General features: G+C 42.1%; 1 protein-coding gene across 4 annotated transcripts in view; it reads right to left on the reverse strand.

Moving 5' to 3' along the window:
• afap1 (actin filament associated protein 1) overlaps nucleotides 1-15196 on the reverse strand; it is a 122999-nt gene that overhangs the window by 76008 nt on the left and 31795 nt on the right. The window contains exons 1-2 of one of the 4 annotated variants that reach the window (XM_088073969.1): nucleotides 1656-1772; nucleotides 1447-1520 (exon numbers count right to left, since the gene is read on the reverse strand). The exons of 1 other annotated variant lie outside the window; for it this stretch is intronic. In XM_088073969.1, the coding sequence (XP_087930095.1) occupies nucleotides 1447-1483 (37 nt within the window). In that variant the 5' untranslated portion in view covers nucleotides 1484-1520; nucleotides 1656-1772. Of the gene's footprint in view, nucleotides 1-1446; nucleotides 1632-1655; nucleotides 1773-15196 lie in introns of those variants that run through there. 2 more of the 4 variants (XM_088073970.1, XM_088073973.1) reach the window with 2 other exon arrangements.

Genomic DNA, 15196 nt, shown 5'->3' on the forward strand with positions numbered 1-15196 from the left:
GTGGTAGGTAGCAGCAATGAGTAGCCTGAAGTGAGCTGAAAAGTTTCACTTCAAATAAAGTCCTGCATCAAAAGCACAGCTCATAAAACAAGGTCTTAATCCTACACATAAAAGATCTCTCTTCACTTTTATGAGCAGTGCATTTGTGCATAAAGTAGGTTGGGCAAAATTTAAATTGCCAAGTGATTGAATGGAGTTTGGAGTGAAGACCATACTACAGTCACATGACAATGGACCACAACCTCAACGACAATGCCTAAAGCCAACTGTCTCTCCACAGTCTCTCCTCCTGAACTTCCTGCCCCTCCCATTCTGCTGGACAAATTATCCTTTGAGGGGAAAAAATCTCATTTGAGGCTTTTCAGCTGACATTCACCACTGGCTCATCAGATTTAGCACTGACAAGACATCATCTGGGTGTCTCGTGAATGTGCTCTACATAAAGTTTGACCTTAATGAGGTATTTCCAGTGTGTGTGCACGCGGGCTTTGAGCGATGCACAAAACACAGATAGAAACAGCCTACTGAAAAAGTCAAACATGTTAAACAGAGATAAATATCAGATAAACCGTTGCAGTTTTACAATGGTGTATATTTAAGTCATTACTTTTCACACACTAAGCCCTTTGAAAAAACCTTAATGTTATAGAACATTGGGAAATAAACTACAAGTTTAACCCTACACTTTTGCTTTCCTTGTGCTGCTTTTTAAACCTTTGAGCAAATTGATGTGATTTCTTTTATAAACATGATTGTAAAGCAATGTGCAACTTGGTGAGAAATGTGCCACAACCTGCAAGAAATGTGTCTTGGGGCTTGGGGGATTAAAAACAAAGCTAGGGAAAAACTATATTAATTCTTTTCATAATTGCCAATTTAAAATTATGTTAGAAAAATTACATTATTGAAGCACATTTCCAGGGTATTTCTTTGACGTTTTTCAACTTCTTTTATCATTTTTTTTATTTTTTAATTTTTTATAATTTCTAGGTACTTTTCCTGTATTGTACTAATCTCTTGCTATTTTGTAGGGTCATTCTTTATTTCGTTGCTCATAGTTTACTTCACATGTTTTTGAAACAAATTTGGGTTCAAAGAGTTAATATTCCAAATACAGTTCATGCGATGAAATACCACATAAAAACTACAGGTAAGCACAAATCCATACCGTTACTGTCTATTAGCTCAGAATGAAGTGAGGATACTAAGCAGTTACAGAGGATAACTCCAGATGTTAACAGCAGCTCATGGAAACACTGCCCTTACTTGTAGATATTGATTCATACTCGCTGAGAGGAGCTGCAGATAAATAAAGTCACTTTAAACTGCTGTCACGCGCTTTAATATCCTATGGAAGCATTACTGTAAATGAGCAAAAAATAAATTAAAAAAAAGAAAAGAAAATAACGGTACAGAGGTTTTGGTGTTGAAAAAACAGCCACTCACCCCTGTTGGAAGTGAACAGAACGGGGTCGCTCCTCATCGTGAAGTCAAACTCATCGAATCCGCTCGACGACACACTGCAGCAGGTACCGGTATAATCCACACACACACACACACACACACACAAACACACACACAGAGACTGTAAAACTGTTTGTGCTCTTTCACTTGACTCCAACACTTAGTTCTTTTCAACAAGGCCGCATACTCACACAGCTCTCTGTTCCTTTCAAACTTTTTTCAAGATCTTTCTCCTCCTACTCCTCCCTCCCCTGTTTCCTTTCCCTCGCTCCCTCCTCCCCTCTATTTCTCCAAATCTCTCAGCAAACTGCCTCGTCCCATGGATACTGGAGCTGCATTTAAAGACAATCGGAAGAAAAACAGTTCCCTGCCTGGTTTGTGGATTTATAACTTGATCAAGGGTCAGACGAAATATTTGGTTTGATTCCGTTTTATAGGCCTAATACACAAACTAAATAGCCTCCACAGTTATGGATGAAGTATATGAAAGCAATATCTGAGTACAAGTACAGATAATGGAAAATGACTTTGGTAGAGGTTAAAGTTACCTATTACAATGTTACATGAGTAAAAGTGAAAAGTAATAATATTAACTGTGGAGAAGAATACATCTTATTTTTGTCTGGTTTGCATTTCTCCTTTTTCAAAGTACATGTTCCATTTTGTCACAGGGTATTTACAGCAATTGCACATGCACAAGTCTCAAAATGAGATTACCTGAGTGCACTTGAAGGCCACTTTTCCTCTTGCTATTCCCTCCCTCCTCCTCCTCCTCCTCCACTCTGTGTGTATGGTTAGTCTGTCACAAGTGGCTTTCCATTAGCTCATACTTATTTTTGGAAATATAGTTTATAAACATTTGAATATAGGTTACTTTCAGGATAGGAGGATGAAACACACAGCAGTATAACAACAGATATGGATAAAGAAATAGTTAGAATACAATGACAATGACATAGAGTTGCCCTACTTTTGCCTTCATAACAAAATGCCTTTTGGAAAAGTCTGAGAAGTAGGACTGACTGACAACAGTGGTCCCAGTTTCAGTGCTTATTGTCTTTAGTGATATTAGAAATCAAAATTTCAAGATTTTTTAAAAATCTGCTTTTGACTATATCCTGCCCGTTTTCATTCCGGACTCATTAAGAAGCACCATTTGACAACTGGTGCAAGTCCACGACGCCAAAAGGCACCTTTCACATGACAGAAAACGCCACTGGACAGGGTTGCATGAGAACAGAACCAGTCACTGTGTTTTCATACCCTGCTGGTAGTGGTGTAATATAAGGAGCATGAGGATACCAAAAAGGCAGGTGGGAGGGATGGTGGATGGATGGGTCCGACAAACCCCAGACTTTCATGCAGGATTCCAGTGTTTGTTTCCCGTCTCAATGTGATGATTTTTTCTAAACCTTACCATGTGCCTCTTCCCTTTAATCCTAACCATCTGTGCCGGCATGTGCATCTGTTGGTGCTATGACGACGGCAGCACATGCATTTTTTTTTTCACTCCATCGCCCCTTCTGCTGAATCACGACTTTTCTACAATAGAGAAGCGCTTATCAACATCAGGAAAAGTTGTGTGGGGTTTGGCCTGAATGCAGCAGGTCGTGAGAGGATCTCCATCAACAGCATACTCCAAGCGGCGAGCACCAGTAGAAGAGAGGGAGGAAAGGTGGCATCAGGGCGAGGCTGACCCAACTTGGACTGAGAGCAGTTCCTCTACCAAGCCTTCTTCTGGCTGATGTCCAGTCACAGGAGAATAAAGTGGATGAGATGCAATTGAGGCTCACTCAGCAACAGGAAATCAGAGACAGCTCTGTGCACATCTTCACAGAGACATAGTTAACCCCGAACATCCGGGATCGGACTGTTACACTGGATGGACGGAACTTGCTGGGAGCTGACAAGACACAATACTCTGATGCAACTTCAAAAAATGCACTGCAGGAATTGAATGATGCCATCAGCAGCAACATGGCTAACCAACCTGATGGAATCTTCATAGAAGCTGCTGATTTTAATCAGCTCAACCTTCAACTCCAAAGATGTAGCAGGATCAAGGACGAATGTATTAGTGCCCTCTTGAAATTAACTTTATACTTGAAACTTGAAGAAGAATTCTAACCCTGTAACCTCAAACCACTTTCAAACTGCTCTAAACCAGCTTTAGTCAAATTGCCTTATACAGGGGAGAGGTGAAGAAACAATAAAGAAGAGTAAGAGGCAAGCTTTCCGAATAACACTTAATTACCATAAGCTGTGGATTCCCCACATCCCTGGGGGAAGGAGCCATTCTGAGTTCAATATCCCATCTGCCACGAGGGGAGGAGGAGGAGGAGGAGGAGGAGGAAGGGAAGGGGAATGCTGTGTTTTTCATTTCTTTCTTCGGGACTGCACTTTTTCAGTGAGCAACCTGATACTGAGGGAGGGAACAGTATGGAGAGGAAGAATAATGTCCCGGCTCACCTTTCAGTTCCTCCTGTTAAAGGAGAACTGCAGCATGGCATGGTTAAAGTGTATTTCCCTAAAGGATAATCACCATAATGTTCCTGTAACTGACCTCACCCTGCAGAGAATATTTGTGTGTGTGTGTATGTGTGTGTGTGTGTGTGTGTGTGTGTGTGTGTGTGTGTGTGTGTGTGTGCATGTATTGTGCACAGTAGTGAACATATTGCAACTTTATTTTATTTTATTGACATTTTGTCCGGATTGGAAAGAATTTCTGTGGCTTTGAGGCTCTGCTAGCTTTTTTACTGTCCCACTGTATCATCCTTATGTTAAAGTCCCATTGAGGTATGAATCCAGCTTTCTCTGAATGACCATTCTGCCACACTGATTGTTCCTAGTAACCTAAAAATAAAGAGATTAAGAAAAAAAATTCAAACAGTTTTGAATCGCAATGTGACCTCTAGACAAAGTGCTTTTTTGCAATCTAATGAACCAATTAGAGTTAGCTATGTGTTATTCATGCTATAGTATAAGTATGTATTATTACCTGTTAGTATGTATCATTCATATTATAAAGAAACATTTTAGTTTCTTGAGCATAGCAGACAGTGCTTTTTAAGTCCTTTTCCATTCATTCACAAAAAAAAACAACACAATTATAAGCATATAAGCATACCTAAAGCTAAAGTACCGTATGTGTTGGTGGCCGGTGTAGAAGTGGATGAAGAAGAGTTTGAATTTAAATGTGAAATAATGTGAATTAGGTGTATGTTTTATTCTTAGTGCATTGGCAAACTAACATTTGTAACACATTGAGTCTGTCTTTAAAGAAAACACAGGGGTGCAAAGTCATCAGGGGTGAAAAAGGTGACAAAGATACCAAAAAAAAACATGTATCTCTAGATATGTGTAAATAAACTAAATATAAAAAAAAAAAAACAGGAAGCAAACACAGGACTCCTGCATGAAAGTCCAGGGTTTGTTTGATCCATCCACCACCACTACTGGTAGTGTTTTAATCTGATGCCATTCTGCTGCATTTCATGCAGATGCAGCATGTGCCATCCTGCCATCCTACAGAAGCTGGAGGCAGCATATAATAACATTGCGACTGGTTCTGTCCGGCCCCCTTGTCACATGATGCTGTCCACGGCGTTTCAAGCACAGGAGAAAGGTAATTTTTGGCGTTCTGCAGTTATGCCTATAGCACTGTCAAAGGGGCACCACTTTAGTGTGGACTTTGGAATAAGAACAGACAATTGCTTCAGACATGCCAGTGAAAATAAACTGTGGGCTAATCTGAACCCTAAATCCCTCCGGATTTGAGCTCTTAAAACTCACTTTGCAGATCTGAAAATAATAAGGCGAGACCGACATTAGTGACTCTCAAACACAAGAAACTGGTTGCGTTTAGGCTGTTTTTATGGGCAGAAGAAGGTGGCATTCCTCACAGCCCTGTTCATTGTGTTGCTCAGCAAGGCAGTATGCAGGCCACATGACCTGAACGTCAGTTAATTGCAGTGAAGAAATCCAGTGGGAGGATTTCTGCTAGAGCTATGAGACTCTTATCAGGGTGAGATATGATGATGGAGAGGGGGTGTGTGTTCAGCATGTGTGTTAAAGAGATGAGTGATGAAAGAATGGATGGATTACAGTGTCAGAGCATTTGTACTGCAACTCTTCTTTGTGTGTATACAAGTGTGTGTGTGTATGTGTGTGTGTGTGTGTGTGTGTGTGTGTGTGTGTGTGTGTGTGAAATCTCCAGTTGGATAGATGTTTGGCTCTGTTGTAAAAGTCAACAGTGACATCAGTGATTGGCCCTCTGACTGAGATGAAATTAAAGAGACTGAGATACCGTAATGACCGCTCCCTGCCTTAGTCATCAACTTGTCTTGTTTTTCAGCAAACTACTGCTCTGCTCTTGGTCCCTCTTAGGAAATTTAGATCATGTCCTTTGTTTTGTTTTTTTTTTTACAAAATTTTATTTTTTTCAGTGTTTACGAAGAATTTTTTGTGAGCGAAATTCAGTTTTCTCCTCCAGAACGACATCAGACCAAAATTAGAGAAACATTAACAGAAAATGCAGTTGAACAGAGTAACTGAGCATCCCTAGCATAAATGTTCGAGGGGAGAGCAGTTTTTCACAAATAACACCACAGTTTTAACGTGACGACAGTACCTGTTTTTTGGCAATTCACAGTTTTCCTTTGAGTGCAAGGGTGTTTGTCAATGAATCACTAAGTCAAAATCAAGCAAAACATCAGTACTTCTACTTGCTCTTTTCAGCAGTGTTTATTTAACTTCGTACCATAACATGTATTAATAAATGTATTTTTGTAAAGGACATCACAGAGGCCTTTTGCAGTGAGTCTGGTCACATCTTTTTTCAGATGTGATTATTAAACCAATATTACAAAAAATGGAAAAAAGTTACTCACAGAAACCTTGTACACTGAATCCAATGTGTTGTATTGTTCTATTTATTGCATTTGTTCTATTTGTTCTGGCTGCATCTTGCATTTGGCACCGCAGCTACATGAAGAGACTGAGCTGTCCTCCTCTCTGTCTCCACACTTTCACTTTCTCTGTCTGTGTGCGCGTTCCTCATCCTCCTCCCTGTCATCATCATCCACCTGAATGACACTCTTCAACCTGTTAAAAGTGAGCCATCTGAGTTATGAAAGGATACTGCACACTCCGCTCCTCTGCTGTGACATTTTCTTCACTGTCTCTTTGTCAGACAACTCTCTCAAGGCTTATGACAGATGCAGACAATCAAACCTGTTCTAAAAACTTTTTATGATGGACTCAAGTTTTGGAGTCAGTCTGCAAACATGATTGTGAGATCAGATTTATTTCTAGCCCTTCTGTGTCCCTTGGGGTATTTTTTTTTACCCTTTTGGACTGTTTTTTGTGGATAACTTTGGTTGTGTTCATGCATATGACATATATTTTGCTAAGGGTGTATATTTTGGGGTGAACTACACATGCACCTACACACACAACTTTACACATGCCCTCTGTCAATAATAAAAATATCTTGCATCTTGTGGGACTTGAACAGTTTACCCACAGTGACCTAAGTGACCTAAAACAAAAGGTTGACACAGGTGCAATCGCAGATAAACACATGTATGTGTCTGTTGGATGGGGTCTCATTTCATCCTACCTGGTCAAGATGAGCAGACGGAGCTACAGCGTTTCCCAAGTCATCAGCCTCCTCGGGCTGGGGGACGAGGAAGACCGCTCCGATGAAGTCAGCTCAGATGGAGACACAGAGGATGATGTGGAGTATGTGCTGGGGGCTGTGAGGAAGACACAGCGTGTGGGACCTTACCTGGATGGAAGCTGAGGAGTGATATAACCTGGTCCCCCACTAATAAGGACACAGTCCAATACCGGCCAGCTGGCACCCCTCGTCCCAGCATCACACGCTATGCCATCTCCGGGATAGCCAACCTGGGGGTTTTGATTTTTTGTCACGGATGAGATCATCCAGGTTATTGTGAGGATGACCAACCTGGAGGGGGCAGCGTGTCAGTGGTGACTGGAGGGATGTGAATGCCACCGAAATCAGGGGCTACATCAGACTTCTCATCCTGGCTGGTGTGTTTCGCACACATGGTGAATCGACTCGCAGCCTGTGGGTTGAACACACAGGATGACCCATCTTCCGTGCCACAATGCCGGAGAATAGGTTCAACCTGCTGAGCCACACCATCCGCTTCGACGTCCGGCTCATCCGACCAGCACGCCGGGCCCGTAACCCTGACAAGCTGGCTCCGTGTGGAGCAAGTGGTTGGTGCGGCTCCCAACAGCTTTCAACCCATGTCTGTGTTGACGAGCAACTGGTCGGCTTCAGAGGCCACTGTCCTTTCAGGCAGTATATGCCAAGCAAACTGGCAAAATATGGTCTGAAGCTGCGACGTCTTCACAGCGCACGCCTGGAACATGCAGCCGTATTTGGACAAAGCAACCCCCCACGCCCCACCAGAGAAGCAGCAGGGCAAGCAGGTGGTGATGGACCTGACAGACTGAGGGGCTCAGTGGACACACCATCCCCATCGATCATCTTTTCACGTCCTTTGAGCTGGCGATGGAGCTACTGAGGGAGAGAAAGATGGCCTTGGTCGGGACCATCCGTCACAACAGGCCGGAGCTACCCCCGCAGCTCCTGGATAGTGCCATTCCTCCCGCTGCGCCTTCACCCAGAACACCACGGCCGTCAGCTATATCCCAAAGCGGGGAAAAAACGTCATTCTGCTCAGCTCAAAACACCAGGATGCCTCGGTCTCGGAAGCAGAGCACCACAAGCCCAGAATTGTACTGGATTACACCTATTGCAAGGGGGCTGTTGACAACTTGGATAAGGTATTTATTTTTTATTTATTTATTATTTAATTTATAGTGCATGTCTGCTAAATATGTCATGCTTTATTTATTCTGTGCATTAATTTATTGCATTTATATCGGGTACAGAATGAATGATATATAATGTGAAAAAAATTTATAGGACTAATTTATTCATTTTCTTCTTTTCTTTTTTTGCAGCTTGTCAGAACCTATAACTGCAGGTGGATGACAAGGCGCTGGCCCATATCGCTGTTCGCCAACATATTGGATGTGTCAGCCTATAATGCCTTGGTGCTTTGGCTGGGGATAGAGCCGACCTGGAACCAGGCCAAATTCTAATGTTCTAATAATAATTCTGTTGTATTATTAATTGTAATTATAATGTTCTAATAATAATCTTGTTAATAATCAGCTTGTTCTTATGTTTTGCTTTTTTTTATTGTTAAATTAAATCTTAAAAGAAAATGTGTATTTTTTTTCTACAGCAAAGTAAGGCATTAGGCCAGTAAAAGGTACATACAAAATCAGGTCTAATCACAAAAACTGGCATTTAAGGGGTTAAAATTCAGAAACAGATAACAAATATTTGCTATTTATGGTGAGAACTGAAGTTAATAATATATTTTTTTTTTTTTTAAATGGAATAATACATTAATATATAATATTTCTATGGCAGTCTTTATTGGGAGGTTTTACACTAAGGGACACAGGTGTTGCACTTATTATACAATGTGACACTGCACAAAAACAAAAATGGATCAAAATCAATGTTTCTGCCAGGCTTTAACACTCCCAGGCTCTGATAATCCCATCCAAAAAAATAATCCATTTTGCATGTATGGGATGGAAAAAAATTCACTTTTTGTGGGTTTTTTTTCAAATAAAAATCAAATTCTAATCATAAAAACTGGCATTTAAGGGGTTAAAATGTTTAAACAGAATGATTTTTTGCTATGTATGGTGAGGACTGATGTTACTTATAGTATTCATAAAAACGCAGGTGTCGCACCTATTTGAAGAATGCACAAGAGCTAGACATGCAACAATCTTGAATGGAAAAAAACAGACTGTGCAAAAGCCTGAAGTCTTGACCAAAAACTATTGTCATCCCAGGCAAAACAAGCCTTGTCTTAATTGTTTGGAAAGCCTCTGGTGGGGTGGAGTGCTGTCAGGGGCTGATGGGAAACCAAAGATGCAGGGCTACACCAAATTCTGACAAGAACTACAACTAGGACTGATTGAATGATTTTGTGTTTGTCAGTGCCCATCACAGTGGCTTCCTCAGTTGTGATTATTATTCTGCCTTTCTGTCCTGCCTTCCATCCACAGTCCAACTTCCCCAAGTTCTTACATCTTACCAACCGTTATTGCTATTCTCCCCCTGTCTGCCAAGTGCCTCATTCAGATCACCTGACTCCCACATCCCTCTGTTTCTGTGTCTCATAACCCAATGACCCCGTCGGCATGCATATCAGCCCCTTTTACCAAGTCAGTTGCGTCATGCTATTTCTTTCCAGCCTTTGGAAGCTGAATCTGCACCCTTAAAGGACTCATACATGCCATCCCTATGGTCGAAGACGGCCCAGAGAAACAGTAAATTAGAACAACTTCCTCCTGAATCCAAAAGCTATTGTGCTAAAACTCAAATTCATGACATCTTTGAGTACAGTGTCTGGAGCTGCTCCACAGAATAAGATGTTAGAAATGTCAATTAGAGCACCGAGAGGAATTTTCTGACTATATGGGCACACTTTCTGTTTCAAAACTGAAAACACTACAGTAGCATAAAGCTAATTTGGGTATAATTTGGCTAAATGGTTGTAAACGCATGGATTGCTTTTTGATCCCCGTCGGTCACTGAGAGAGTGTAGAGACCGAGGAAGGCTAGGTAGCAGAGAAAGGCATTGAGGGATATCTAATATCTCAAACACACTACCAGCTGAACCTCAATGACAGTGGGCTAAAAGCAAGTCAGCAAAGTGGACCAACTTACATGGAGCAAGGTCATAAGTGTGAGCAGCAAAAACAAAGGGGATGAAAAGGAAGGACTGTGTCGGCAGCGTATTTTGATTCAGTGTTTCCCTCTTCCCAGAAAAAGACACGGCTGTCAAAACAGCAGCCAACCTGCACACCTCTCAGCACGCATAAATACACATTCTCCAGTCACACATGCACACACACACATACTGGCAAGTGAAACAGGGTGAAGAGACCTGTTAGGGATCTGGATTTGGTTGTGTACATTCATGAGAAAATAACTATGCAAATGTGTGTGTGTGTGTGTGTGTGTGTGTGTGTGTGTGTGTGTGTGTGTGTGCGCGTGCGCACGCGTTCGCATGCTTGCGTGCGTGTGTTCTTGTTAAAGTTTGAGTTTACACAAAGGTTATTCAGAAGGCTGTGAATTGTTTGAGCAATAGCTTTTCCGCATAATGTTTCTATCTAAAGGTAAAGGTAAGCCACTTTGCTTTAAGGTCAAACTTCAACACATGCTCCCCAACCAGGCAACTTCCAGCAATTCCTCTACATTTAGTCAAACTCATCCCCTTTGTGTTGTCAGATTATTCCCTGCTCCCCCAGAAGCATGGGATGCTAAACCCAACCTGGCAGCCACAACTTTTTTCAAAGAGTGAGAAGGAGAGACCGACTGAATGTTCCATAAATACAAGGGTTATTTTCATCCAACCTGGAAACTGTCTGGGTCAGATTTAACAGTTGTATGTTTTTCAGTTGCAAAGATCAAAAAAGGTTTCAAACAATGTGCCCAGCTCCAAATCATGGCACTATAGTCTAGCCAAATTAGGCTCAGATGGCCAGACCCCATAGTTTGTATATGCTGCTGTCCATCGCTGTGCCTTACCCTCTTGTGACAAGACAGCCCCCGCCCCCCCCAATCACCACAGTCCATCTCCCGAAAGGAAGGCTCACTACAATCTGCGTACCTCAACACCAGAGGGGGACTCAACATTTGTTTCAGTGCAAAGCATTCTCACAGGTTGCATCCCCATAACTGGCCAAACAACAGAACTAGAGAAGGCCTCCTGTTCCCAGCTAGCACATAGAGGGGGACCCCAACTTAGTACAGTTCCCGGCAAATCTCCAGTCGGAACTCACAAAGCCCAAGAGGGACCACCACACTCTGTAGCGGACTCTGTGGCTAGTGTATTCAGTGTAGCAGCCAGATTACACCTCTGGCCAGATCAGCTTTCTTAAACTCCTACAGGCTGTGAGATTTATGCAATCTTATATGTTCAGTGCAGCTACAATGTGCAACATGGATCTAATAAACTTAGGTACGACATCAAATTTGATATATGCAGACTGTGCAATGATAAGGCCTGCTGAATCACAGGCTATAATGTACATAAATCCACATTAATATGTCAGAACAAAATGTTGTCAGTGTACGTCATCCATCTATGCCACTGTAATGGTAAGAGAAGAATAAAAACGAACATAAGTCAAGCCCTCACTATAGTGGCATTTATGTTTGTCAGAAAAAGTCTGAACTGGAGGAGGAGGAGGAGGAGGAGGAGAATGTAGATGCAGTCATGGCATTTCTATTGGTTGGTAGGTAGATGTAGGTCACAACAGTGGTCAAACAGTGAAGTCCAGTATACACTGTGATTTTAGGCTGCTCCAGACAAAAAATGAAACGTGGCATTATCTTTGGTCGTGGCTTTAAAACGGTGGTATCTTATTACTGTATCTCACTGGTTATTGTGCTCCATGAAGATGTGGTTCTCCGGTACTAACTCCCACAAACAAAGAAACAGCTGGAGCTGGGCTCCACTGCAGTCTGGACCTCTTTGTATTCTGACTTGTAAACAAATGGAGCTAAATGAGTCATCTTGGACTTCATTTGAGGCAGGATCTTTGTATGGCTGAATCTTGCACGTTCTTTGCAAAAGCATACAGATAACAGAATGAACACAGGAGCAGAAAATGGAAGAAATGGAAAATGGAAATAGACCAAGAATAAAAACACTGCCTTGATTTATTGTTAATAACATATTGCTAATGTCAAATGTTTGCATTCTGAGTGTGTGGGCTTTAGGGAAAGTGCTTGAACACACAGATACTGTGCTGTATTCCGTTTCAGAGCTATCAGGCTGGAATGTGGGTGAGGACTGGAGGAATTCCTCTGGAGCCCAGACTCCTGCTGGCTGTGTTACAACAGGCTGCAGAGAATCAACACTGCCATCAAACGTGTGTGTTGCTCTCCCAACACATCCAGTAGAAAGCACAATCATTTAGCAACGTGTGTCTTTCAAAATCTGGCTTGTGCCTGTTTTCCATATGGTAGAGGCTCAGCAAGTCCAGTCCAGTTAAACCAATAAGCAGGATAAGAAAATACCACCCAAAGTGACCATTTGGATGTAATAGTGTGTGTAGACAGTACTTTGCTCTGAATATAGTGGTTTGGCTGTCCAATCCTGCTGATTTTGCTGCTGGTTTTCCTTGCAGAATGCACATTTATGTCTGTCCACACATACATAGCAGTATTTGAGTGCTGCTATGTATGTGCTATCACAGTGATATGAAATATCACTGTGATAGCAGTGTAAAAAGTATTAGTTCACGCTCTCTCACACACACATACACACACACACACACACACACACACACAGTGCAGGCTCACCTTTCTAAACGGGAAGTGTATAAGGGATGTTGACGTCAAGCTATTATAAATCTCAAGTCACAAAGCGACACAGTTGAGGAGTGAGCCTGCTCTAGTGTCCAGGTCTGGAAGTCCCATCATCATTATTATCATCATCCTCACCAGAGACACTGAGCTCTTTGTGTGTGTGTGTGTGTGTGTGTGTGTGTGTGTGTGTGTGTGTGTGTGTGTGTGTGTGTGTGTGTGTGTCTCTCTCTCTCTGTGTGTGTGTGTGTGTGTGTGTGCAGGCTTGATTAGTCATATGACTGTGTCCATATGGTCATACAGGATTGTGTGTGCAGTCTGATCCACAGCAGACAAGATGCTGACAGACTGGCCTGTCAGGGAAATTAAGTCAAATAAGGACGCAGGACTTTTCACAGTGAGTGAGTGTTTAATCACACTGTTTACTTTGAAGTGTTTTGTTTCTTTGCAGCATGTTGACAAATCTGAACTCACTGTTATTGGCCCAAAATCCCTCACAAAGTCCCCTCACTTCTCCGTCACCATTGATAACTCCACCCTGTCTCCCTCCACTCACATCCTCAAACACTGCGTAATCTTCAACAAAACCTCACCTTTGAACCCCACATTAATCATATTACGAAAACTGCATTCTTCCACCTCTGTAACATTGCCCGTCTCTGCCCATCTTTCTCCTTCTCAGCCGCTGAAACCCTCATTCATGCCTTTGTCACTGCCCGTCCAACAGCACTCTTTGTGGTTCCACCTCCAAAGCTCTGAATAAACTCCAATACATCCAAAACTCTGCTGTTGGACTCCTCACTCAACCCTCTTCCCACAATCAAATCACCCCCATCTTCCTGAACCTCCACTGGCTCCCCATCCCTCACCGCATCAAGTACAAACTGCTCCTCCTCACCTTTAAAGCTCTCTAACCCTCAAAAAGAATATTCCATTAAAGGATGACAGGGCTGCATGCTGTCCACCTGTAATTACCAGGTGAGAGTGAGGAGCTCCACTTGGAGGATAATTACCTGATCAGGCGGGGAATAGAGATGTGGGGAGAGATGGATGTCAGCCTGCTGAGTAGAGGGAACTGTAAATAGTACAGTTTGACTTCATTTAATTCCCATCCTTCTTGTTTGACATTGAATATCATTTACTTTGTTATAGACAGAACATTTTACAAGTTACATGTTACTTCTGTGTAGTAACTCTGTTTGAAATGTTTTACTTCTGTCTTTACAGCTGGGAGTGGTGCTCAGAATAAGAGTGTAAAGGTTAAATGTGAAGAAAGTCTGTGTGTTTGAGGTTAAAGGTCACTGGCTCCAGTCCATTCTCCCATTAGGACTTTTTCTTTTTTAAAACAGACAAAACTATCCCTCGGCCCCCCATTAACTCTCAGGATTGCTCTTAACTCCACCACCAATCGCACAAAGCCCTTCAGCCCCTCCCAGTCCAAAGTAGCGCCACATCTTGAACTATTCTAAAAAGTAATCTGAGTCAGAGGTTTCATTTCTGTCAAAAGTCCTCCTTAAATAACACTAAGGCCTTTCAAAGCCTTAAGTCCTTAACTCCCCCTCAAATAACTCTAACCTTTCCTTCATTATTAGCTCTAAAATGGCATCTACACTGTCAAAAAACCTTTAAATCCCCCCCAAACTAAAACAATCTGCAGCTCTAACTAACCCATCAAAGTACAGTCGCCCTCAGTGCATCAAAAACAATGCTTCATCTCCCTCCTAAAAACAGCTTTCTACAACCTAAGACTGCTATTTACCCTTAAAATGACCTTTAACCCTAAACTCCCCCATCACCTAACTGAAAAAAAAACTCAAGAGAGCTCTCTAAATCTTGGTTGGGAGCTGAACTGCTTTAAAAAATCACTGTAGAGGTTGTTGGAGCTGATGGTGAAAACAGACAGTATAATGAGAGGGTGAGGGCATCCCAAGCTCAGGCAGCAGAGGAGCTGTCAAAGTGTGTATATTTCAGCTCGTTCACATTCCAAGCTTTTTCCTTCGTCAATGTGAGGGTCTAAGGACAGAGGGATGTCGTATGCTGTAAAGCCCTCTGAGGCAAATATTGATTTTTTGATAATGAGCTTTACATAATTATATATTACAAAAATTGACTTGACTTTACAGAACCTGTTGTATCTGCATTAAATTCAGCAGGTCAGCATCAGGTTGAAACAGTAAACAGTAGTAAAAGGCTATTGAAAAAACATTGCTGAAGCTTTGGACACCCAGACCTAATGATGAAACTGGAGGGGACACAGAATGACGATGAAGAACAGAGGAACACACA

This window comes from Plectropomus leopardus, chromosome 23 (assembly GCF_026936395.1).
Source record: "Plectropomus leopardus strain MGB_pleo_1.0 chromosome 23, ASM2693639v1, whole genome shotgun sequence".
Taxonomy (NCBI): Eukaryota; Metazoa; Chordata; class Actinopteri; order Perciformes; family Serranidae; genus Plectropomus; species Plectropomus leopardus.